Source organism: Varanus komodoensis, unplaced genomic scaffold (genome assembly GCF_004798865.1).
Source record: "Varanus komodoensis strain SLA01 unplaced genomic scaffold, ASM479886v1 scaffold14_3, whole genome shotgun sequence".
Lineage (NCBI taxonomy): Eukaryota > Metazoa > Chordata > Lepidosauria > Squamata > Varanidae > Varanus > Varanus komodoensis.
In genome coordinates, this window is record NW_025335439.1 from 203,909 (window position 1) to 228,245 (window position 24,337).

The 24,337-nt window shown below is 45.0% G+C and overlaps 1 protein-coding gene across 1 annotated transcript in view; it reads right to left on the reverse strand.

The window, feature by feature from the left end:
• Window positions 1–7,169: 7,169 nt before the first annotated feature.
• The window catches only part of WRNIP1 (WRN helicase interacting protein 1), a 50,270-nt gene continuing 33,102 nt past the window's right edge, over window positions 7,170–24,337 (reverse strand). Inside the window, exons 4-7 of the mRNA XM_044424565.1 lie at window positions 19,999–20,222; window positions 13,061–13,216; window positions 11,505–11,584; window positions 7,170–8,028 (exon numbers count right to left, since the gene is read on the reverse strand). Coding sequence (XP_044280500.1) covers window positions 7,753–8,028; window positions 11,505–11,584; window positions 13,061–13,216; window positions 19,999–20,222 — 736 coding nt within the window. The 3' untranslated portion in view covers window positions 7,170–7,752. The remainder of the gene's footprint in view (window positions 8,029–11,504; window positions 11,585–13,060; window positions 13,217–19,998; window positions 20,223–24,337) is intronic.

Consider the following 24,337-nt stretch of genomic DNA (forward strand, 5'->3'; position numbering starts at 1 on the left):
AAAACAATGCATGGGTTAAAACAAGGATGCCTTTTAGCTTCCATTCTTTTCAATATTTATGTTAATGATCTGATGCCACATATAGCACAAATAAACTGTCCTTTCCCAGTAATCATGAATAGAAAGCTTTTTATGTTGATGTACACAGATGAAACAGTACTAGTCTATCTGCCCTGCTTGGGTCTGAAAAATTGTCTTGATATACAGAGGATTTATTGTAAACATGCAGATTTGCCAATAAACTATTCTAAGACACAATTCAGTGAATTTTGGCAGCCATAGACTTAAGTATTGACGGCTTCTGAACAAGCATGCTATTGCTCAAACCCACTCATTTAGCTACTTAGGCATCTTTTTGAATGACTCTCTTTCTCTCATGGAAAGAATGCAGGGAGGCAGTGAAATCTGAAAGCATAGAAAATATAGGGGCATTAATTAATTTTTAGTATTATAAAGCATTTTATAGGGCTGGCATCTGGGGGATTAACAGCACCACCATAGATGTTTTGGAGAATGTACAGCACAATTTCTTCCCCAACCACAAACCTTACGGTGGTTTTGTGCACAAAACTAGATGGCCCTCAGTCATACCAAGAATAGATTGTGTTCACCTGAGATACTTTAAATTGCTTTAAATGAATGAATGCTTCCAAGCTGGAAATAATGAATCAGAATCATTACTGGAAGTAGATACTTCATATACTAGCAGGTAGCTAAGGCCTTCCTGAGTTGAATCTCACCTTTGCTGTGGCAGAGACAAGTGAGGGATTGGTTATTTCAGATAGATTCTAACATTATTGTCTTGTTATTTCTAGAGAATATTGAAAAGGGAAAGAACTGCTGTGCCCAGCTATATGATACAAGGAAAATACATGGCTCCCCCCCCCCTTTCATCCTCTCTCTACTGTCCTTCAAATTGGGTAAGAGAAGTAGGGCAAATGAGGCTGAGAGAAGATTGGATCCATGATTCCCTCTAGATCAACTGCTCTGGTGGGAGAAGACTTCTCTGCCCTCTGCTTCCCATGGCAGCCTTCCGGCCCCTGGAAAATGGTTCAGAGAGTGTCAGGAATCGTCATGGAAAGGGGTGAAGTGTAGAGGATCCCCACAGACTCTGCATAAAATGGAAAAAGCTTGCATGAGTGAAAGCATTTCTTGCAGAAGGTTCCTTCTCTTCATGGACAGGAACCAACCTAAGGATCTGCTTCCTGGGAGTTTACAGGCTTCACATAGATTTTCTATGCCCTTTTGACAGCTCAAGGGGTGCCAGCACAACATTGGGAGGGTAAATGCTCGCCTTCTAAAACACAGTGGATTGAGGACCTAATGGGGCTTTCAGCATTTGAATTGGTGGCATATAATTGCCACTCATACACATATATGGTGTGTTTTAGAAAACTGTTATTTTCTTCTCTCTCTCTCTCTCTCTCTTTCACACACACACACACACACACAGAGAGGGGAGATTTTCATATTTGTGTGTATAGATGTATACACACACTAGAAAGCTGGATTTTGCTATAAATGCATTGTTAGAATACTGGATTTTCATTACACACACGCACACCAGTCATCACACCTCTGCCCACCATAGCCAGAAGCCCCAGTATGAGCATACAATTGAACAATGAAACAACACGGGGACGCTCGTTTGAACAGAAAGTAAAACTCTCATTTTCCATTTAATGTCAGTGTTACCGGCACTGCTCTGATGAGCACTTTACCCCATCCAGGATTACGAGAGCTCAGGACAAAGTAATTATAAAGACAATGCTTTTCTACTGTCTTCATTCCTGGAATACGAGAGTTCAGTTGAATTGATGGGGAACTTGACATTCCATTCAAACACGTTCTTCATGGGTCTACTCTGAGTAAGAGCTTGCAGCTGCTTCAGTTCACTGCACACATCGTATTGCTGATGAAAACCCATCTCTTTCAGTGAGTTTGCTTTGACTTTCATTCCTTTCACAGAGGCCTGCCAGTTCCACGCTTCACTAGGCCAGAACACAATGCTCGACATCTTCCTTACTGAAAGTGTGTGGATGCAACTGGTTGTACTCACGTGTATCACATTTACTGACTGAAATCTTAGCCATATTTTGGTGGAAACATTTATTACTTTTTCTGTTGCACGGTTTGACTTGGCTGCTATTTACAGTGACAAATAAAAGTACCACAGTGCCACCTAGGGGCTAGGTGGCAACAAATCAGGAGAGGAATCACTCTTCTCCATAGCGCCCGCACCCCCATTTTGCCCCAAAGCCAAGCTCAGTGAATTAAACAGCGGCAAAACACCGCCAGGAGGCACTCATGGGATCAGCCCACAGCCCTGTCCCAAGGCCAGGCAGCCCTCCAGCTGATGTTGCTGGCCATGGCTGATGGGAGCTGCAGTCCGACAGCATCTGGGGGACAGCGCATTACCGCCCCGGCCTGTCCCGTCCAGCGTCCCGTTTCCCACATGGTCTATCCAGTACAGTTCATGGTGGCAAACCAGCTGTGCGCAGGATCCCTCAAGCAGGATAGGCGCAAGCTGCGCACCAACTGGGGCACACAGGTTTACTGCCTCTGATAATGGATGTCAAGCATAGATCAATTTCTGCACCACCGCAGCCTCCTCCATGTTTGTTAATAGTCTCTTCCTCCACGAAAGTGGCCTTAAATTCTTTGCAACAGGAAGAAGCGTGCTATCTCAATTGAATGAGATGATAATAACCACCAGCGTTTTATCAATACTTCCCTATTCTGCACGTTTTGAAATCACAGCATCTCTGTGCTGCGATTCTTCTAGATGGCTGTTCTCAGCACAAGAAGCTGGACCTGCTCAGCAGTCGGGGATGCTACAGCAACAGCGGTTCTGGGTGCAAAGTGGACAAGAAGGCACTGAGGACCCTTCGGATTATGGGGGCGCTAGTGGTACAAGTGTGAAATAAGCCGCTGTTCTGTTTGTCACTCATACATGCACGTAGACCACATAAGCACACCGAAGTCACCTTTATTCAGCCACCTCCAAAGGCCTGCATCCAGCTGCTCTTTCCTGCAAGTAAATATGCACCTTGCAGCTCTACTGAGAATCTGAGAGTGAAGAAGCAGTTGGTGTTCGGTTCACATTTCAGCTTCTTCTACTTCATGATGCTGGCAACAAAATTAAAACACTCCCATCCCTCTTTTGGGAGGCTGCTTATGGGTTTGTGTGTGGAATAAGTTGCATCTCATAGCCAGAATGTGATCCTGTGCATGTTTAGACAGAAAACGTCCTGCAGCCCGCAGCATGCCTGGGGCGTATCTAAGCAGGCACAGAATTGTGCCTTTATCTTTACACCACTGTGGGATAACAGACGTGTTCTGTAGCAAGACATGAACGTGGGAGAGCTTTTGCAGAACTGCAACATTTAAAAGGAGCAAACGTGTACTTTATATGTGTGCCTGTTAGATACCAAACTTTATCCCTGATGTACTTCTTAAAAAGCACTTTTGAGGCATTTTTAGCCTACCTTCCTTCCAAGGAATTCAAGGCAGCCCCCCCCCCCACCCTCACACGCACACAATTTCATGTTCATCACAGTTCTGTGAAGTAGGGCAGGGTAAAAAAGCATGACTAGCCCAAGTTCACCCAGGGTGCTATACAGGCTTAGGATCTGAACTCTGGTCACTCAAATCCCGGCTGTCCCTTTAGCTGTGACACCACACTGGCTTGGGCTTCAACAGAAGTCAACCACCAAATTCTCATGACTACCACTTAAGAGCCATCACGTTTCTGTATGTCTCACTACACATAAATACAACTCCTAGCATTTTGAACCAAACCTGACATGCCAAGATTCATGTTCAGGATTACCAATGTGATATTTGGCAGTCATCTAGGATAGGGTTTTGCTATTGTATTGAAGTGTTTTACCTTCTTAGTGCCATCACGCTGCATGTTGTTCTGCATTTCTTGAAGGCTAAGTCTGTACATTGCCCAGAAGTTTAGTCAAACTCGATTTTGTCTCCCTGCTTCACGATGGAAAGTACCCACCTATCAGATGTGATGGACTCCCAAATGGGGAGTCAACTCCCCAAAAGGAAGAGGGGAGGATGGGTTAGAGGATGGAGGAATGGTTCGCACGTCCAGTCAATGTTGGCATTTGTTGGTCTTGGGGCAGTGACATCCCTGTTGGTAACAACACACTGTCTGTTTGCGGCTCTGCTGTTGGCGAGGCTGGAACTGTTGAAGGTATGGCTGGTATCGGTATTGTGACTGGGGCCAAGGTCAGTTATGTCAGTTCTGGGTGGGAATCTCCATGAGACAAGCAGTGACATGCACTTTATAGATGTTCTCCAGCTTGTGGTCAGTCCTCGCGTTGAAGAGTCCAGAACCGTCATATGGCATGTTCTTGACATACCTCTTGGTCTCATCCGGAAATTACAAGAACATAGCCAAGCATGGTGCTACAGGGCGATGGCACCAATGAGAGCCCTCGAATCGCAGTCAACATGATGTCTTGCTGTACTTAGTTGTTGAATGGCCATCTGCATGGCTTCACGGATAAACACGCGAGCAAGGTCTCTCTGCTGTTCTGGGAGACTCGAGGTGATGGATTCCAGCCTCTGAATCAGGAAAATCTGGCTATCTTTGCCTCATAATTGGAGATGCAAAGCCCGAGTCCCATGGCAGCATAGATACGGCAAGGCATCGTGTCCATTTTGCATCCTTCCTTGTCCCGAGGAGTAGAGAGCTCCTTATTTTCCTGACCTTGGGAGGACTCGATGATGATGGAGTTTGGCTTGGAGTTTTTCAAAAGGAACAGGATGTCCTGTTCCCGAACCTTATACATCGACTTGAGCCAACGGGAAGTCGGGTGCGGTTGGTTTGGGAAGTGCCAGGTGTCAGTCATGGCTTGCTGAAGAGTTGTAATAAGTGGCAAGGAGATGGCAGAAGACAGTCGTAAAAGTTGTCAGTGTTGGGATCACAGCGATGCTGTACCTCGATCTCCAGTGACCTGGCCAGTTGGGCCATCAGTTCTCTGAAGGTGGAGTAGGACTCTTCCGGAGAGCTGGGGTCCTGTGTGGAGATGACTGCGTCCAGAGAGGTGGATGCCTGCTTCGAGTCTTCCAAATCCGAACCGTAGTGATGCGGGGGACTGGAGGATGAAGCAGCCAGAGGAGGAGGAGGCCTGGAGAGAGCAGCTGCCAATGTCGAGGAAGTGTCTCTCAGGACCGGATGAGGCATGGAGTGATGCAGACGCATATTCATACAGTGGGTAGCAGTCCCATGGGTGGTACTGGGATGGCTCGAAGCCACCACAGGACATTGGCACCCAGTGCCTAGAAGCTGACTTGGAGCATGCTGTTGCTGGCGAGTCTGCAACTGAGGCAGAGCCCTCGGAGAAGCCTCAGGAGAAGTCAGCATCGGAGTTGGCAAACATGCCAATGGCAGTCCAGTCTGGGATCAAGGGGGCAAGTCCTGGATCTCACCATCAGACATGAACCCTCTAACAACAGCCTCCAAGCGGTCTGGGCTCAACGGGGCCGAGAGGGCGATCCTCTGAGGAGACCCAGGTGGGGTCACCTGCATGACCGACAGGATATTCAGACCAGCCAGTGTCGGGATCAAGATGGTGGTCAGTACCAAGGGCATGGTCAAACCCGAGTCTCCCTGTGGCAGCTTGGCAAGCTTTTTCTGCTTGCAATTCAATTTACCAGCCTTGGCCTTCTTGGCTTTTTAGGAGCCGAAGGTTCATCAGATCGGACATGCTTCCTCTTCTCCTTTTGTTTGTGGTGAGGAGAATGAGAGGAGCATTTGGCCTCTGTAGGGATCGTACCATCAGCCAATGGATGAGAGGAGGAGCGGTCACAGACAGGCCCACCGGCGTGGTCTCAGCCGCGAGCTGAGTAGAGGTGGCCAAAGCCTGGTCCCACAGGATCTTCCATCGGTGGCTCTCCCAATTCTCACAGGCCTGCCTAATGAAAGACTGGCATGGCCATACTTATCAATCCCGTGGCCTTCCTCCAAGCAAAGAAGGCACAGGTCGTGTGGATCAGTGGGGAACATTTTGGCCCTACACTTGGAGCACTTATGAAAAGCTGCTCGCTGACCCATCGAAGAAAGATGTAACAAGAATAACGATAGGAGGTTTTTTGTTGTTGTTTTTTATATAGGGAAAAGGAAAAAGGGGGGAAAGCTTTCTAGAAATGCGAGGGATTAGGAGTTATAACTTGGAAAGGAGATCGTAACAAGAAGGAAAAGGAGCAAATGAAGGGGTTTATAGAAACAACGGTATGCATAGCTACGAGAGACAGCAAAAGGCTCGAGGCACAGCAAACAGCAGTCGCAAGAAGAATGGGGAAATGGTGGGCACTCCACCCTTTATACTATAGGGGGGAGAGGCACGGAGTTCCCACCAAAACCATCTTTCCGGCTACAGGCACTGCACAGGCGCAGCACCCATAATGCGTGATGCACAGAGGCCACAATGAAGAACAGAAGACCACTCCAAATTCAGTTTTCTGCCACTCTTTCCAGAGACTCTGGGGTAGTTGCACATCAGGTCCATGGAAACTATGAAACAAACTGTTGTCTCGTGTTGTGGGTTCCAAAGACCCAACTTACCATGTTGAAATACCACAATGGGGTTTGGAAGACATGATAGACCAACAATGGCAAAAAGCCACAATGGCTGGTCTGAACCCAGCTGATGTTACATATGCAACATTCCTGCTAGTAAAAAGAAAAAAAATAAAGTGCAATAATTTGAGCAAATAACAGCAAATGAATAACAGGGTATTAATCTAGAAACCAAGAAAAGGTAATTTCATTCATCTTCAGGACAACTGCTTCTGAGGTTCCCTGCTGAATACCTCTTTCCTCTGCCATAGAATCCTCTAACTAGATAGATCTCTAGATGATTTGGACTTCTCCAGACCAGCCATCATGCAGAATAGCCAGGGATTCTGGGAGCTGAAATCCTATAGAACATAGGAGCAGCAATCCATCATGTGGATTAAGAGACTGGAGTTCACCAACTTTCAGAGTTTGTGTGCAACGATGCCATGGCTAGCTAAGAAAAGGCTTACTTACCAACAATATGTGGCATTTGGGCTAGAAAGTGAGTATGCAGATCTCAAACACTGCTTATAACCCAAATGTCTTTTAACAAAACACAACATGCTAACAAAATGAAAATCAACTTTATTTACACTATTTAGCATATTTAACAATATGTTAAATTTCACATATATATGTTTTCCATTGTAAGGTGCACATGAAGTATTTTTCTTTTCTCATTCCTTTTCACAGTTTTGAGTAAATTACATTAACCAAGGGCATGAACAAGTCAGACTTAGGGGTGTTTTTAAACATGTTCTTAATGCTCCCAGTACAATAACTGAAACTTTAAAACGCCCAACTTTGATTAGATTTTGCTTCACGTATTTTATCTGGGAAATAATGCCTAGTATCTGACTCAGTTATGCTTGCTCCAGCCCAATAACATCAGCTAATCTTAATTTGATGAACCTGTGGGTCAACATTTTTCTATATTCTGCCCAAAACTCGACACACCTTCCTCCCTAGAATAAATGGCTTAACATCAACCAAACAGATTTTTGTCATTAAGAAATCTGAGCAATAGTTATGCCACTCTGAGCCTGTTAATTCAACAAGACCAGCCCATTAAATATGATGGACTTAAAAACAGAATTTGAGCGATAAGAAAATATTACAGAATATTAAATTGCGTGTGGCAGGACAGGAAAAGACAGCTCTATGTAAAGGCATCACATTCTTCCTTTGGTGAAAAAATTTATCCCTTTCAGTTCTTCAGGCAAGTATTCTTGCTCTACAGGGTCCTTGTACATTGGGTTATATTTATACTCTTTGCCATAGCCTAGGTCTTTCATGAGCTTGGTTGGCGCATTCCTCAAGTGCAAAGGAACAGGTGGAAGTGGTCCTTGGTGCTTTCTCAGGCATGCCTTGACTTGGCTGTAAGCGCTGTACACTTCTATAGATTTTGGTGCTCTGGCAAAATAGGTGACGCACTGTGCCAGTAAGACCTGTCCAACAAAAGGAAATTAACAGAGCCTTGCATCACATGAAAAGGCAGGCTGCTTGCCTGTAACTGTCTGCGGCCGAGTGGTCACCAGTGCATTCACACAGATGGGGCCTGCAGGCATACGTGGAGCCTGTTCGGGAAGAATCCAAACTAATTGGTATTCCACAGGAGCCCCCCACCCCCTGGAGCCACCCTGGCATGAGGGAGGGACTCCTCCCTGGTCCTCAATTCTGAAGTAATGCAACTGTCATTGTGCCCTCCTGTCCCTTGAGGGGACACCGGTGGTAGTCACAGGGTGACACTGAGAGGGGATGGTGGGCAGGTTTGTGTGAATGCACAGATGACCGCTAGAAGAACGACAGTTACGGAAGCAACTTGCCTTTCTTCTTTGTGGTCTCTGTGCACCACACATGCGGGCAACTGGCGAGCGTACCTCCTGGAGGTTACCTGAGGAGTGAAGACAGGACTGCCCTGCCAAAGGCACAATCAGTGCTGGCCCAGATGTTGAGGCAGTAGCGCCATACAAAGGTCGATGTGTTCGACCATGTTGCAGCCCTGCGGAGGTCAGGCAGGGGACTTCCGCCTAAAGGGCCATGGAGGTGGCTGTTACTCACGTGGAGTGAGTGTGGATCAGTCCAGAGGGCTGGTGCTCAGGGAGCTTGCAGGTGAGGGAGACTGTATTAATGACCCATTTTGCTAGTCTCTGGGAGGAGATAGGGAGTCTCTTGTTTGCACTGCCATAGGTGATGAAAAGCTGCTGTGAGCATCGGAAAGGTTAGTTCTAGACTTGTAAACAGCCAGGGCTCTCCGGATGTTGAGGGAGTGGAGCGCTATCTCCATCGGGTCTGGCAGCCCCGCTGGTACCAGCAACATGCTGGCAATCCATGTCGGCCTTGGCTCTGATGTCATTGGCCTGGTCCTATGATTCCCTTGGGAGGGATCTGCATGAGGTGGTACATGGCCATGGTGGCCTGGCACTTCTCCATCTTAAGGAACAGACGTGGCATCCCACTGCATCTAGGTGGTGGCCCTCTTTATTGCCTGGCATGGAGCACTCCCTCCTGGATGACCCCCACTGGAATGATGGTGTTGGGGCGAGGGTGTTGGAACAGGATTGGTGTGTCCTGCTCCTGCACCCAGTACATATTCTCTAGTCTCTTAGGAGTCAGGACTACAGAAGTGAGGGATTTCCATTCCTGCTGCACTGTGCTCATCAGTGTTGCCAGGGATGGTAGAGCCACTGGGCCTGTGGTCTCCACATAACCTGCCTTGAACACTGGGTCCTTGACTCTGCTGGGTTCCTGCTGTGGGTTCATCCCCATGCTGAGTACCATCTGCAGGATCTGGTCAGAGGACAGTCCAAGATCTTCTGACAATGAGGGTGCATCCGGGGGGGGGGGCACTTCTGCATCTGGTGAAGGCTCAGAGGGTTGGTCCAGTGAGATGGACTCTGGGTCAGATGGGCAGCTGTCAGAGTCCAAAGTTCAGGACTGAGGCTTGGAAGGCAATGGGCCCAGAATTGGCAAGGAGCATAGCAGTGGCTGGATTTGTGAAGGCAAACACTGGGTCCTGGCAGCTATCACAGGCCTGGATGCAGACAGTTTTGGCTTGGGCTTCAGGTCATCAGGGCTCTGTCAGAGTGAGTTGGGTCCCAGTATGGGTGCTCTGGATATCTAGAGTTGAAGGAAGCAGTCATGGTAGAAGCCCTTGTCATAGTCCCTCCTGTATGGGAGCATCAACCAGTTGGGTCTGCAGTCCCACTCAGAGATGGGTGAGCGGAAACAGAAGCAGAACCTGTGCTGGTCGGGTATGATAGAATGCATCTTTCTGGGATCAGTGAGGGAGGAAAAACCTGTCTCGGTCCAGAGACAACAGAAGTGCCAGCTGCCTAGGTGAAGAGGACTCCCTTATCTTGCCAGTCATAGCTGCCTGGCATATTGGTGCCACAACCTCCTGGGCAACTCTCAGTGCCAGCAGAGAATGGCACTCAGGATCAGACTCATACTCTGTGTCAAAGATATGAAGATTGGCAGCAGGGCCTGACTCGTCATAGTCTTAGAGTGATTGCTGCCATTTTTGTTTTTTGCTGTGTCGGCCATTTTGGTGGTCCTTGTCTTTTTTCCACTTTCTTGGCCTTGGCAAGCTTCAACATGTGGCCCATCAGGGGAACAGTCAAAGAGGGTCCTGGCATTGCTGGAGGGAGCGCAGGGGAAGTTTGGGTCCCCAAGGTTGATAGCTGCTCCACTGGATGAGGGGAGCCAGCCCCACAGAGGCCTCTGCTGCAGAGCTCTACTTTCAGGCATTCAGCCCTGTGCTTTCTCATTTGGTAAACACCTAGCAACAGTAGCAGGATTCTGCCACATGGCTCTGTCCCAGGCAGAAAAAGCAGAGTGAATGTTCATCAGTTAGCAGGAGTCTGTTGTCGCAGCTGAAACATTTTCCAAATGGAGCTTTGAGTGCCACTGTGGGGTTGGGAAGGCAAGACAAAGCGGAGAAGTGAGAGCACAAGGCATAGGGTAGTACAAGAAAGTGGGTCAAAAATACGTATACAACAAAGATATATATTGTTTTAGATATAGGAAAGAAATTAAAGAGGAGTTCTTTTAGATGAAGAGAGAGATTTTAGATGAAGAGGAGAGGACTCATCGAAATAGATACGAGGAGTGGAGAACTTCCCGATGCACCCACAACAGCACTCATAGAACTGAGGGCAGGCCCATGGGAGGGGGTCCCATCTAATACTAATAAATTCGCTTCCCAAACAGGCTCCAGGCATGCGTGCAGTGCCCATTTGTGTGATGCATGGAGACCATGAAGAAGAACCCAGTTGCTTTCCTGCTGCTTAGGTAACATTTGTTACCCAGTTGACCTGTTCCATATTATTGCAGAGAAGATGCCTGGGCAGGTGGCTACCAAGAAACAATGGCGCACAGGAAACATCCTTGGTTTCTAAGTACACTCTTTCACATAAAACTACTGTGAAAGCTTTTGGATGCAGCTAATGATGGATCCTATGAAAACAGAGCCGAGGACTGTAAGCTCTGCAGTTCTTTTTAAAATGGTGCTATATGCAGGCTCAGAATTAAAACATGTACACAGGAAAGTCGTGTGGTACAGCTGGCCCATGCCACTTTAGGTTGCTGGGGGGGGTGATCTCCAAATGAACTAGAGAACCTTGAAATGGTCAACAAGTATTGAAACCAACAATTACATACCACTTAAGCTTATCCTCTGAGCCAAGAAAGTACTAACTTTTGACATCAGCAGTTATACCAGTAATAAAATGTCTTTTTAAGGGATTGCATGGGATTTAATTCTGAGTAGACATGTACGAGTTGGAGGCAACCTGATGGCACATAACAAGAGCAGCAGACACATACAGGAGTGTGCTTTCAGCCCCATACGAGAAAAGGAAGCAAAAGTGTTCAAAGAACAGAACAGACACTGGTTGAAATAGTGAATTCATGACAACTTTACCTCGCATTCTGGCATTCCTATAAAGTGGCAGCCTTGATAAGCAGCCACTGCTTGAGGTAAAGCCAAAGGATCTGCCAGTCCTGCAATCAAAAATTTAAAGAATGAAAATCAGCATTAGTAACTTAGCATTTCATATGCACCTTTTCATTTTGTAGGCAGTTAGTATTGGGATCAGCATCGCTGGGCACTGGCCAAGGCCTCCTGCCACCACCTGGAGATCCCACTCCTTTCTGCCACTGTCTCCTGTGAGCAAGTGAGCCGCAAACGCAGCCAGGTGCATGCAACAGGGCTGGCGGAAATGGACTTCACTGCACATTCCTCTCCAGAGCTCCTCTGACAATGCAGCATGGGGGACGGGGATCCCGCCTGATGCACAGGAAGAGAGGAGAGAGTTCCCCAAAACTGGCTGGAGGCATGTTCTATGAGCTTCCCATCCACAGAAGGCAGATCCTGGATCCAGCCCAAGCAGCAGCAGTAAGAGCTTCTGCTCACCTGGCCCTCTCAGCAACTGTGCACTCTGGGGCCAAGAGGAGCAGGCAAGAGTAAGGAGAGCAGCAGGGGAGTCTAGTGAGGGCATCTTGCCCTCCAAATCATGGGACCAGATTTGCTTTACAGCCCTTAAGTGCTGAATGACAGGGCTGGGTTCACATATCCAACATTTTATCAAATGGATCATGATTTTGGTCAGCATGCCATTTGCACCGTATTGGGCACGGATCTCCCAGACTGTGCTATCAGTTGAGATTAACAGAGTCAAGAGTCCTGTCAAGAGTCTGTGAAAGCTAAGTGAGAGATGGCAGCAAGAGAGAGAGGGAAGTGATTCTGTTCCTTGCTGTTCTCTCCCAAGCATGTACTACAGCTTTTATTTTAGCTCTTTCCCTGCCCCTGGCGATGTTGCCCAAATACCCATGACTGACTATGGTGTTTGGGCTACACCACTCTATGCTCTGCTTGTGAAGCTCATCCAATGCCCTTGGATGCCTAAGGTGCACCAAAGCCAGAACAGGAGGCCCCTTTCAGATGAGTAATGCCCTAAATGCTGCTGTACAAACGCCTGGTGAGGCACAGCAACGGTACAGCCAATGGCCACTCCATGGTACACGGTGCTGCTAGCAGAATTAGTCTCCAGAATTGGTCTGAAAACAATAAGCATATTTTGGCAAAACCAAAGATCTATCCCAGACAAGCACAATGTAATTTTGGAAGTTATGTCTTTGCACGGTTTAAGCCACATAGGAGCAGGTACATTACAAATGTCTATGGACCAGATGCCCCTTTCATTGGGGTTGAAATTAAACAACCAGATGGCTATTGCAGTTTAGCAAGTGCAGCTCCAAATCACTTCTACATTAGCATCTTACAGTGCAAGACCCAAGTCGATACTGACCAAAGGCAATAAATTACATTTTTCAATGCACAGATAAGCAATGAGTGTGTGCAAAATGGTGTCCAGAGAATATCAGTAGGAGCATGGCCTAGATCTATACTTAAGTGACGGCAAAAAGATTTCTGAAAGCCAAGGGAAAACCGCATAGCTGTCCTTCTGAGTTACTCACCTATATCTTCACTTGCAAATCTCACCAGCCTTCTTGCCACATACAGTGGATCTTCACCACCTTCAAGCATTCGGGCAAGCCAGTAAAGGGAAGCATTTTCATCAGAGCCTCGCATAGATTTGTGGAGTGCAGAGATGCAATTGTAATGTTCTTCGCCTGTTTAGAAAAAGTCACAGCAGTGTGGATCATTCAATGCAACTGGCTGGCAGTACATTCAGGGCAGACCGAAGGAAACATCTTTACAGTGCCTAATAAGTTATGCCACTAAGTGCTCTAAGATGTGGTGATGGTTGCCGGATTAGACGCCTTTAAAAAGAGTTCCATACAAGTGTGGTCACTGGCCAGGTTCCATGGCCAGTAACAATAAGCAAGCTCTGCTCTAAGCAATAATATATGTCCAGATATTTGGAGCAAGCAGATAGAATTTGGCACCCCTTTCATGCCTTACTTTAGAGGAGAAAGACAGATGGTTGGATAGGAAGGACTCTTTGATCAAGCAAGGCAATCTATTTACTCGCAATTCTTTGTAGGCTTATCCATGTTTGTAGTTATTTAGACTAACAAGCATCTTTATCCAGATGCACATTTGGATATTACATACTAATTGTTACATTGCATCTTTCCCTCCAAGGAGCCCAAGGTGGCATATGCACCCCCGCCCCCGTTTTATCTTTGTAAGTTACATGAGAGACAACTTCATGGCAGAGAGGTACCAGAACCCAGATTTCACCAGTCTAACCACTATACTGCACTGGATCGACCAGGTATCAACTAGTATAACTTAATCAAAGCAACTGTATACATTTGCTTTTTTGCTACACATTTTTCCTCTTATTTTTCCTCTGTTTCCCAATGTGGGAAATCATAGCAAATGTTATCATTACATCAGTCTTCACAACTCCATTACCTTCCAAATTTTTTAGATTACTTCTCCCACAATCCATCACCTTGACCCTATTGATTATGGTCATGGGAGTTGTAAGCTGATATATCTGGAAGGCACCAGGTTCGGTAAGGCTGTTATTAGTGAAGTAGAGCACTATCTGGCTCCACATCCTTCAGCCTTTAAAGTCAAAGACAAAAACCTGTATTTTTATTATGCAATGAATGCAGAATTCTCCACACTCATCCCACCATTTCTGTAGGGAGGGTTGGAGCCTTCTTGTCTCCTTCAGATCCAAGAGTTGTGAACCCCAGTTTGTTATTCAGTTCAGGTCAGCAGACATGGTTTAACTGAATTTTACATTCCCCAAGGAGGCCCCAGCACTATTTAAAGAGGCTGATTTAAAGAAGCTGACCCTGATGGTTCCGAGGTGCCACCAGCAGGTGCAGAGGACGCTTCCTGCCAAGTGGCCACAGCTCACACTGTCCCTGCCATAACTAGCTGCTGGCCCTGCATTTCTGCCAAGGAAGGTGAGGAGGCCTGCATCCCTCTTAACTGGGGCTTTCTGCAAATCAACCCGCCTGTATCGCAAAAGGCCAGCCTCCCCTAGGATACCTGGGGGCTAGCAGCAGGCAGCTATTTTTAATAGTGCTCCACACAAAGTGCGCACTGGCATACCATCCTTATCAGGCCAATATAAACAGCATGTCTGTGCTCTGTCACAGCATCCAGGCTTTCAACTTGAGCCGGCAGCAATAAACCCAGCAGCTGGGAGTCTCATCACACTCCTGGGAATGGCGTCGCCTGGTCTCTTAAAACCAAGAGCGCCTTTAAATATTTAGAAAGGCAAGTGCAGCCAGTCTATTCCAGCTGGCATTTTTTTGCACGATGCTTAAGTCACTGGGTTTTTTTGCAGGGATGGGGAGGGGGTGAGAGTAGGAACAACCCCATGTCAGTGATGATATCACTACAGCCCATACACACACTCACTACAGATATACAAACATGCTTGGAAGCACAAAGATGGTCCCATGTGGGGAGAGCTGTGCGTTAAAGGGTTCTGGTGGTTAAACGTTCTGATCAGTGCCTTCAAATGCTCAGCTTTTAACTCAACCTTCATTAACATGGTGCCCTCCCAATGCTTTGGACTAGAGCCCCAGACTCTGAAAGCTGTAGTCCAAGACAAAGGGAATCCTGCACCACATTGAGGAAGGCTGCCCGAATGGTTCAAAATGTGGTATTCAATTCAGAAGGCTACAGCCTTTAACATCTTAAATAAAGAAGTTTCCAAAGCGCTTCCATATGAATCCATGTTTTTCTTTACAGCACTAACAGTGACTGTTTCCGCTTCACTGAAGTTTTTCCTCTCTGTAATTCACAATGTGATTGAATATCCAGCCTCAGGGAACGTTTTTAACTGGGGGCATTCTAGATGTTTGTGAACAAATAAACATGTTTGAGGCCCTCTATGTGTGCCATTTTATAACTCTTGGACTTCAAAATGAACCACTGAACTTGATCTGAGGAAACAGGCCAATCCATCTGGTATTCTGGTGAGGATGCTTCCAAGCTCCTGAACACCACAGTGGCTGTATGTTGTCACTTTTGCTTTAAACAGAAGAAGCAGAGGTTGGGCTGCTAGGGTACCACTGATCCAAATTCATTTTCCATGTTGAAGTAGGAACTTTGTGATGTTTCTTGCATGCATCTGTGCTGAAGGTTTGTGCTTCATGAGAAAGAAGCTTCAGAGTGAAGCCACCTTAAAAAAAAGAAGAAAAGCAGCCAAACCACCTGCCCCACAGTGGAGGACTAGGTGGAGAAGGAAGCAGAAAGCTAAGACAATGCTAATCCTGAGTAGACAGAGTAGGAAGCTAGAGGAAAGAGTTGGAACTAGCCAAAATGAGACAGCTGAAAAAAAGAAGCCAGTCAACTTGGCCCTTTTCAGATGCACTGGACCACAACCTCCACAAACTCCCATAATTCCCAGCCACTAAAACTAAAGCCATTCTGGGATTATGGGAGTTGTAGTCCAGCACATCTAGAGGGCACCAGGCTGGAGTGAGGGATGGAAATTCCACCTGGCCTGTCTTTGTCTCTTTAGCAGAAGCTTGAGCTGTGGCAATTAGCAGGTGAAAAAGCACTAAGGGCTTTTTGCAAGGAAATCACTCCATGGTTTTAAAGTTGGCAACCCTAAAAAGAACCCCCATTTATTTGGAAAGGGTCAGCCTACCCCTGCCCATTGGGAACCTTTGACTGTGGAACATGGAAACCAGCTTTTTCCCAGCTCGATACCTCCACATAAAATTCCTGCCTACAGAATTCCTGAGCACTGGCCATGCTGGCAGGGGCTCATGGGTGTTGCTGTCCAAAGCAACTGAAAGACACCAGGATGTAAGCAAGTCTTTTACAAGTAAATTGACCTTTCTGAGGTTTCCCATGTAGGTTTTGGATTGAGTACACTATTTCAAAGGGTCTGACTTTAGAAAACTAGATCATACATCACTTATGGAGAAAGACCAATAGCTCTTCATCAAATATATCTTCACCACCCATATACCAGTCTGGCTAACAGAAAGTAACAGCGGGGGTCACTTTCTGCCAGGATGGAATTGGGAAAAGGGGTAGGTACACATTGCTATAGTATCCTACTTTGTGTGTGCAGTCCTCAGCAACGATGTTAAAATCCTAAACATGCACATAACATGCACATACAAACACGTGCTAATATGAGAAGAGAATATATCTTCATGCCAAGGATTATACACAAGTATCAGGCACTTGGAAATGAGATCTAACACTACATCTGTTTAGTAGCTGGCCCTGGTCACTGCAGAGACAGGACAAGACAGATCACTGGCCGTGCTATAAGGTTATACATAGCTGTATTGGAATAATTGCCCCAGTTAATGATTAAATCTTTACATCAATGGATTAAACTGAATGTTAGTCTAACTTAAGTCTTACTTGCTGCAATCAGTATGCTATAAGTAGAACTCACACTGATACAACCCAGTTGTGTTTGGAGTAAGGTGGAAGCACGGTCCTTTCACTGCAACTCTTATCTTTCTTCATCATTGCTCAATTTATATTTTGCACAAAGCTTAGAAAAGGATTGCAGACTTGTCTCTCATCCTGGCATTTGCTCTATGCCCCGGGTGATAATCCAACACATTTTATTGGTTGACAAATGGGAAAGATGAGCCACTTCCGGCAACAGAAGAAAGCTCAGTGTTAGGAAAATGAGAAGTGCATTTGTTGGAAGACTAATTCAATATGAGTACATAACTAGTTAAATGAAGGGAGACAAATCTAATCCTCAAAGCACAATCTCCAATTCCAATCTCCTCCGCAAAGACAGACAGAAATGGCCAGCGTTTGTAACACATAATGGTGCCAAGTTACGAATTTAGCAAGTGCTGGTATCAAATTAGGAATCCGTGCACACATTTATACGCAAGTAGTCCCCCATAAGCAAATGGCAGAATTCATTTCCTTAAAAAGTAATGCCAAAAATAAAACAGATCATTGACAATTTCAACTAAATATTGACATGAGTGGCAATATTGAGGGGGAAGGCATTTCATGGAAAGATCCCCATCCATTTTGGGAAACAAATGAACATATACCAATTCCTGAAAAGAAGTTTAACCCAGCCCATCAGTAGCACAGAATCTGGAAAGGCCACAACTGTGACACTTCAGGGTAGAAATGGGATTCTCTGATCCATGATAGAGTCAGATGATTTCTCCAGATCTGAAATTGAGACTAGAAAGCACATTACTGTTTAATTTCAGATTTTACACACAGCTTCCCTTTCAAAATTAATCGCCATCACCTGCATGGGGTTTACTCCATCCTTTAACAGAAAGCATGGAATATATTAGTCCCTTTCTGAATTTTGCCTGGCCTCCTCCAACCCTGATCTTCCTCTGTTGAGCAGGAAGATGAAGAAAAACTGCAAGGCTGTTTGGCTGAATTTGGTTGCAGTTTTCTCTGGATCAGGAGCCCTAACTGAGAAGGATTCTTGACTAGTGGAAGATGGTCCCTGTGTTCAGCCAAACAGGGTGCATTGGTTCTGCATGGGTGCATAGAGGTTGAATTTTAGATTGTACTCCAGTATCAGAAACACTCTGCACATGGAAGAACAGCACATGGCAGCGAGAAGACAAAGCATAAGTGGTTTTCTAGGCACAGCAATAGCATATCCAGCAGCCCACACCCTCCTGCAGCAACCTGGAATGGCGCAGCCCTAGAGAACCCTTGTGCTTTGATTCTGCTGCTTCTACAGACTGGACATTAGAGGCTTCCCAGCTCAAGGAAAGAAAGCAGAGTTTTGTTTTGCAGAAAAAAATCTTAATATAAATGAAACTGAGGGGCACTCATGCACACACATAGCCTCAATTGCGCATTATTATATGATTTTGAAAGCAATTCTTATCCTATGAGTACAATATAGGCAATGCTCCTGAGCAATACACAAAATACCACAAGCTATTCTTGGCTACGGACAAAGCCATTTTACGCATGTGCCACATTGTCCCAAGGGAGAAGTGGTATGCGTTACCCTATCCTCTTAAAAGTTGTTCCCTTCCAGACAATAGCATAGAGTTCTCAGTATGTTCGCTGCCAGTCTCCTCTCATTAGGCTCATCTTCCCAAGTAGCACGGATGCCTAGAATTCTTCCTGCCTATTGTTGCAACAGGTGCAGTGGGTTCCAAAGAGCATTTCAGGGAGAGGGGGGCTTGCTTGGGGGTCTCTTGAAAGCAACAGTCACCTTATTAGCCAAGACCTTCTCATTGAGAAAGATCTTTGGGTCACTGAAGGTTAGTTTATTCTGTAGCATTAGTATGTTATGCTTTTAGTTTTCTGCTTCATTCTTTTAATTCATATTGTGAGTTTACTGTTGTGCTCATTTTCATGTATTATAAACTGTTCTGAAAGTAATGCTGGGTGTAACTTGTAGAAGAAAGTGCATGAATAAATGGCAATCAAACAGCAAGTTTGTTTCTGTTATTATACACCATAGTTTATTGTGATTTATGAACACAGATAGAGCCCCACACCAGGTTTGCACCCATCTGCTTAAGGAGGAATCTGGAAGATTCTGCTCCCATTATTATGTCTCTCTACCCAATGAATGGTAGTTAACTATGATTTGTTCAAAATAATTCAACTTCAAACTATAGGTTACAAAGCTAGCTTGCTTAAAACAAATCATAATTAAGATTAACCACAGATTAGTTTTTGGACATACCAAGTTGCATTTCATTTTAAAAGTTTCTGATCTCCTTATGCAGGCAGTGTAGCATGTAAACCTGAGAAGGCCCAAATGATAGTTTATTGTGATAAATCATTGTGATGTTCAAATACAGAAATAGGGTGATCAGAAGTATGCTATGCATTGGCCTAGATCTGATGTAACATTAAATTGCTAGTTAGCACTACCTGAACAAAACACAGGCTATGTAGTGATCAGGAGCAGGTGATTTTAAGGATGTCCTTGCTTTTACATAATAATAGTTAATGTCACAAAAAGGACAAATGGTAGCTAAACTATGGCTTATTGAAACAAACTAAGATCAAACTGGTTTGTACTCATGATTTATTTCAACAAACCATAGTCCAAAATTAAACAGAATTCCAGTTCACAGACAACATAAAACTGTGATCAGCTTTTACCAGGAAGCAGGAGTTTGCAATCTCTTCAGTGCAGTGATGTTGGAACAGGAGCAAGATTGATCAAATACACACGCCTGAGATTTGCTGTTATTCACATAATGCTTAAACATGACTTACTTTTATGCCCAAACTGAGTCACAGAGTTACCAGCACCTTTAAGTGATGAAATGTTTTACAATAAAAAGTAACATAGTCTCCTGTAGCACCTTAAATAATACCATCTGTTGCAAGTGACTAACACAGCTAATGAGGTTTCCTCAACAGAGCAAAGATACAAAATCCATCATTCCAAATTACAGCTGACCTGGGGATCTGGATCCACTGACTGGCATTATAACAGCCTTGCCATATTGGCTGCCTCTTATCAGCCACTTACCTGCTCGATCGTACAGAATGTGGGATCGCTGGAGACCCTCTTTCACATGATCTTCTGTGATGACCACTCCATTAACTGAACCACCATGTGCATTCCTCTGATGAGGGAGTTTAGTTAAGCTGGCCTGGACAGCCATCTGGAGTCCATTCAGTCCAGTCCTTGCATCTCCATCACAAAGGTAGGCGAGCGTGTTTATCGCTTTTCTCTCTATGTGCACACATGATCTGAAATAAAAGCACACAATATTGCTTCTCACAGGGATATGACAACTGAGTTCACTTCATATTGTTCCTGAGGCACTTTTTTGCACTGAGCACTGAAAGTCAAATGGATTTCAGCTTAATCCTTACAACATGTTTCAGGAACTTTCAGGAAGTAGATAATTTGGTGGTAGGAAACCTAGTATTCCCCAATATGAAGGTGGTTAGAGGGATTAGACGAAAGAGGAACCTCCGTAGGAAATGGGTACTGGGGCAAATAGACAAAAGGGTATACCGGGAGGAGGAGACCCGTTGCAGAAGGATTCTTCGCAAGGCGAAGGCTGATTATGAGCTGAGACTTGCCAAGAATATCAAGAGCAACAAAAAGGGCTTCTTTCAGCATGCAAATAGGAAGAAGAAGGGGAGACAAGTTGTGGGACCACTAAACAAGGAGGAAGGAGATCCAGTGACTGATATGAGGGAACAGGCACAGATGCTAAATGACTATTTTGCCTCTGTGTTCCCCCCAAAGCAGGATGGGAAAGATCCGCATAGGAGATTAGATGAGGCTGGGGATTTAGGGGCACAGATTAGAGTCACCCCCCCCCCCTTGAAGTCAAGGGGCTCCACAGGGCATTGGACACCAGGCCCTGAAGGGTTACACCTGAGAGTACTTAGAGAGTTGGCAGGGGTTCTCTCACGCCCGCTGGCCTCCATTTTTGAGGCCTCATGGAGAACAGGTGAAGTTCCAGAGGACTGGAGGGTGGCATCAGTGATCCCAATTTTCAAAAAGGGTAGTAGAAGGGACATGGGGAATTACAGACCTGTTAGCCTTACATCCATTGTAGGAAAAACAATGGAAAGACTCATAATGGAGAGAAATCTAGCAATGCTAGATAGAGAAGGGAGGCTGGCAGCCACACAACACGGCTTCCGCAAAAACAGGTCCTGCCAGACAAACCTTGTGGAATTCTATGACAAGGTTTCGAGATGGCTAGATGGAGGGGATGCAGTGGATGTGGTTTACCTGGATTTCAGCAAGGCCTTTGACAAAGTGCCCCATGATATCCTGGTGGAGAAACTGAGGAGTTTTGGGATACACCAAAGCACTGACCGGTGGATTAGGGGATGGTTGACTGACCAAAAGCAGAGGGTAACCATTAGTGGGGAATCATTGGGATGGTGGCCAGTGACAAGCAGGGTCCCCCAGGGCTCTGTCCTGGGGCTGATCCTGTTCAATCTTTTCATCAATGACATGGAAGAAGGGGTAACAGTCTGCTGATCAAATTTGCAGTTGACACTAAAACTGGAGAGTGGCCACAACTGAAGAGCAGGTACTCCAGATCCAAAAGGATCTGGACAGACTATGGAAGTGGGCAGGAGACAACAGTAAGTACAAGGTCTTAAGTACAAGGATAAGTACAAGGTCTTGCACTTGGGGCACAGAATAGGTTCTCCACCTAAGAAAAAGAAAGCAAATGCATCAATACAAGATGGGGAATATGTGGCTCAACAGAACTGAAAAAGAAAAAAGATCTCGGAGTAATTGTGGACAATAGGCTAAATATGAACCAACAATGTGATGCAGCCACAAAAGGGGCAAAAGCTATTTTGGGATGTATTGATAGAAGTATTACTTCCAAATCATAAGAAGTAGTTCCCCTATACTTCTCACTGGTCAGACCTCATCTGGAATACTGTGTCTAGTTCTGGGCACCAAAATTTAAGAAAGATGCAGAAACATTAGAAAGGGTCCGAAGGAGGGCAAGAAAAATGATCTATGGTCTGGAAACACTGCCCTGTGAGGGGAGACTGAGAGAACTGGGGATATTCAGCCTTGAGAAGAGTAGACTGAGAGGGAGACACGATATTACTCTATAAGTACCTCAAAGGCTGTCACAAAGAGGAAGGTCAAGATTCTCACTGATACCAGAGTGTAGGACATGGCATAATCAATTCAAGTTTCAACAACCCAGAGCAATATGACAGTGGAACCAGAGAGGTCATGGGCTCTCCCACACTGGAGACATTCAAAAAGAAACTGAACTGTCATTTGAATGGGATGGTGTAAATTGGTCTCCTGCAACAGCAGGGGTGAGCCTGATGACCTTCTTGGACCCTTCCAACTCTACTATTCTATGATTCTACTAGATTGGGGAAAGTAGACAACTAATTATTTGAATTACCTAATGATTCTGAACAGAAACTTTAAAATAGCATACCAATCAGATTATAGGTTCAAAGTAATGTTTGAAAAGCAGCACCACCACTATCCATAAATTGAAATTCTAACTCACTTAAACAAAATGCAACAAGAACAAGTAAGTCTTAGAGGAGTTTTAATAATTGCAAATACAACCTATTTTGTGACTGTCTTCTTCAATAACTAGGACCTGCTCCTTTCAAGGCAAAAATATCTGTATCTTACTTGCCCAGTAACAGCATTCTCTATGGCAAGTGTACTCTGATAAAACCTGAAAATACAGTTGATCAGCAAAACAATAAAAAGAAATCTAAAAATGACTGTGGCAGATTTGTGAAGAAAAGTGCCACACGAGGATGACACGTTACATGCATCCCTAGACACAACAAGAAAGGAAGGAAAGAGTAGCCACAGATCTGCTGCTTTTGGCAGCACCGTGATGTTCTCCACAAGGCCCCCTGTATAGCCCCCCACTTATATAGAGAAAACCCACAAAGATCAGTATCTTTGAAAGTTAAATGCAGTTTGTTCAGTAGTTATATACTGACCACCAATTCCATAGAAGCTACAGGTTTGAAACAAACAAAACAAAAAACAAAAACCCAAGCTTGACTGAGCAAATGCTGTGTAAAAGGGAGAGTGATTAAGAGATAACAGAAGAGACAGAGCAAGAGATGAGAAAGGTAAAGGTCTCCCTGGCCCTTACCAAATAACACAGAACATATTGGCAGTGAACTGAACTAGAATATGGTCTGCTATTGATTAAGAAATGCTGCCCTTTCTTCTGGATGCGCTGAAGTATTCTAATTTGTATATGTAAAGCCAAGAGTAGGTATGCAAATGTGATCTAAAGATTCAGCTATCCTTGTTTAATTACAATTTCTTTATTTATTTATTCCATTTAATCCCATCCTTCCTCCCCGGCCCCATTCTGCATGTTATCCTCAGTTACAACAGCCCTGTGAGGGAGGGTGGGGTGAAGGTCACCCAGTTAGCTTTGTGCAGCTCAAATGGGGGACTGTACTTGGGGTGTCCCTCGTCCTCATCCCGCACTCCAACCAGTACTCCACGTGCTTTACTAATAGAGCAACAAGCCAATTTGGCTTTGAAGGCACAAATTGCCATGCTTAGGAATGGGCATGTAGAACTTTTCAATGTGAGCTGTTTCCAGCTATTGACTCATTGCATTTAGCTAACGGGATTACTGTGGGGAGACTGGAATAAGCAGCAATTCCTTACAGAGTATGTTGGGGCCACAAATAAATCCTGGATCACCAGCAGTTCTGCACTTCATTCATTGAGTGATTTACAATCATTTTCTTTAAATGGGCTGCAAGCAACTATAGTCACTGACCTGTTCATCTGTTTATTGTTTCAATTTATATTCTGCTATCATAGCCCATGATTGGGTTCCCTGTGCAGCTAACAACACTTAAAACAACAATATTCTAAAATCAGTGATATGAAAGACATAAACAAAACATCAATAATGCAAAAACATAGCCCAACAAACTAAGATCATTACAAAAAAGATTTAAATGAGCAACCATGAATAAATAATATGAATGAAAATAAAATTATAAACCAGGGTCTTGTTAAAAAAAGATCATTTTAAATCAACTGTTAAAATAGCTGGATGGAAGATAAGTCTTCACGTGGCACCAAAATGGTAACAATTATGGCGCCAGCAAGAAAGCCCTTCTTCTTGCCCCCATCCCCCTCACATCCCTGACAGATGGTTCCTTATCTTAACAGACAGGTAAGGACATATGGGAGAAGGCAGTCCTTCAGGGAAAAAAGGGCCCAAGCTTTTTACAGCTTTAAATATAAGTACAAACACTTTAAACTGGGCCTGGACTAACTGGTAGCCAATGTAGATGATATAAAACTGGAGTAATATGAACCTTTGGACTGGTTCTTGTTGAACAGATTAAAT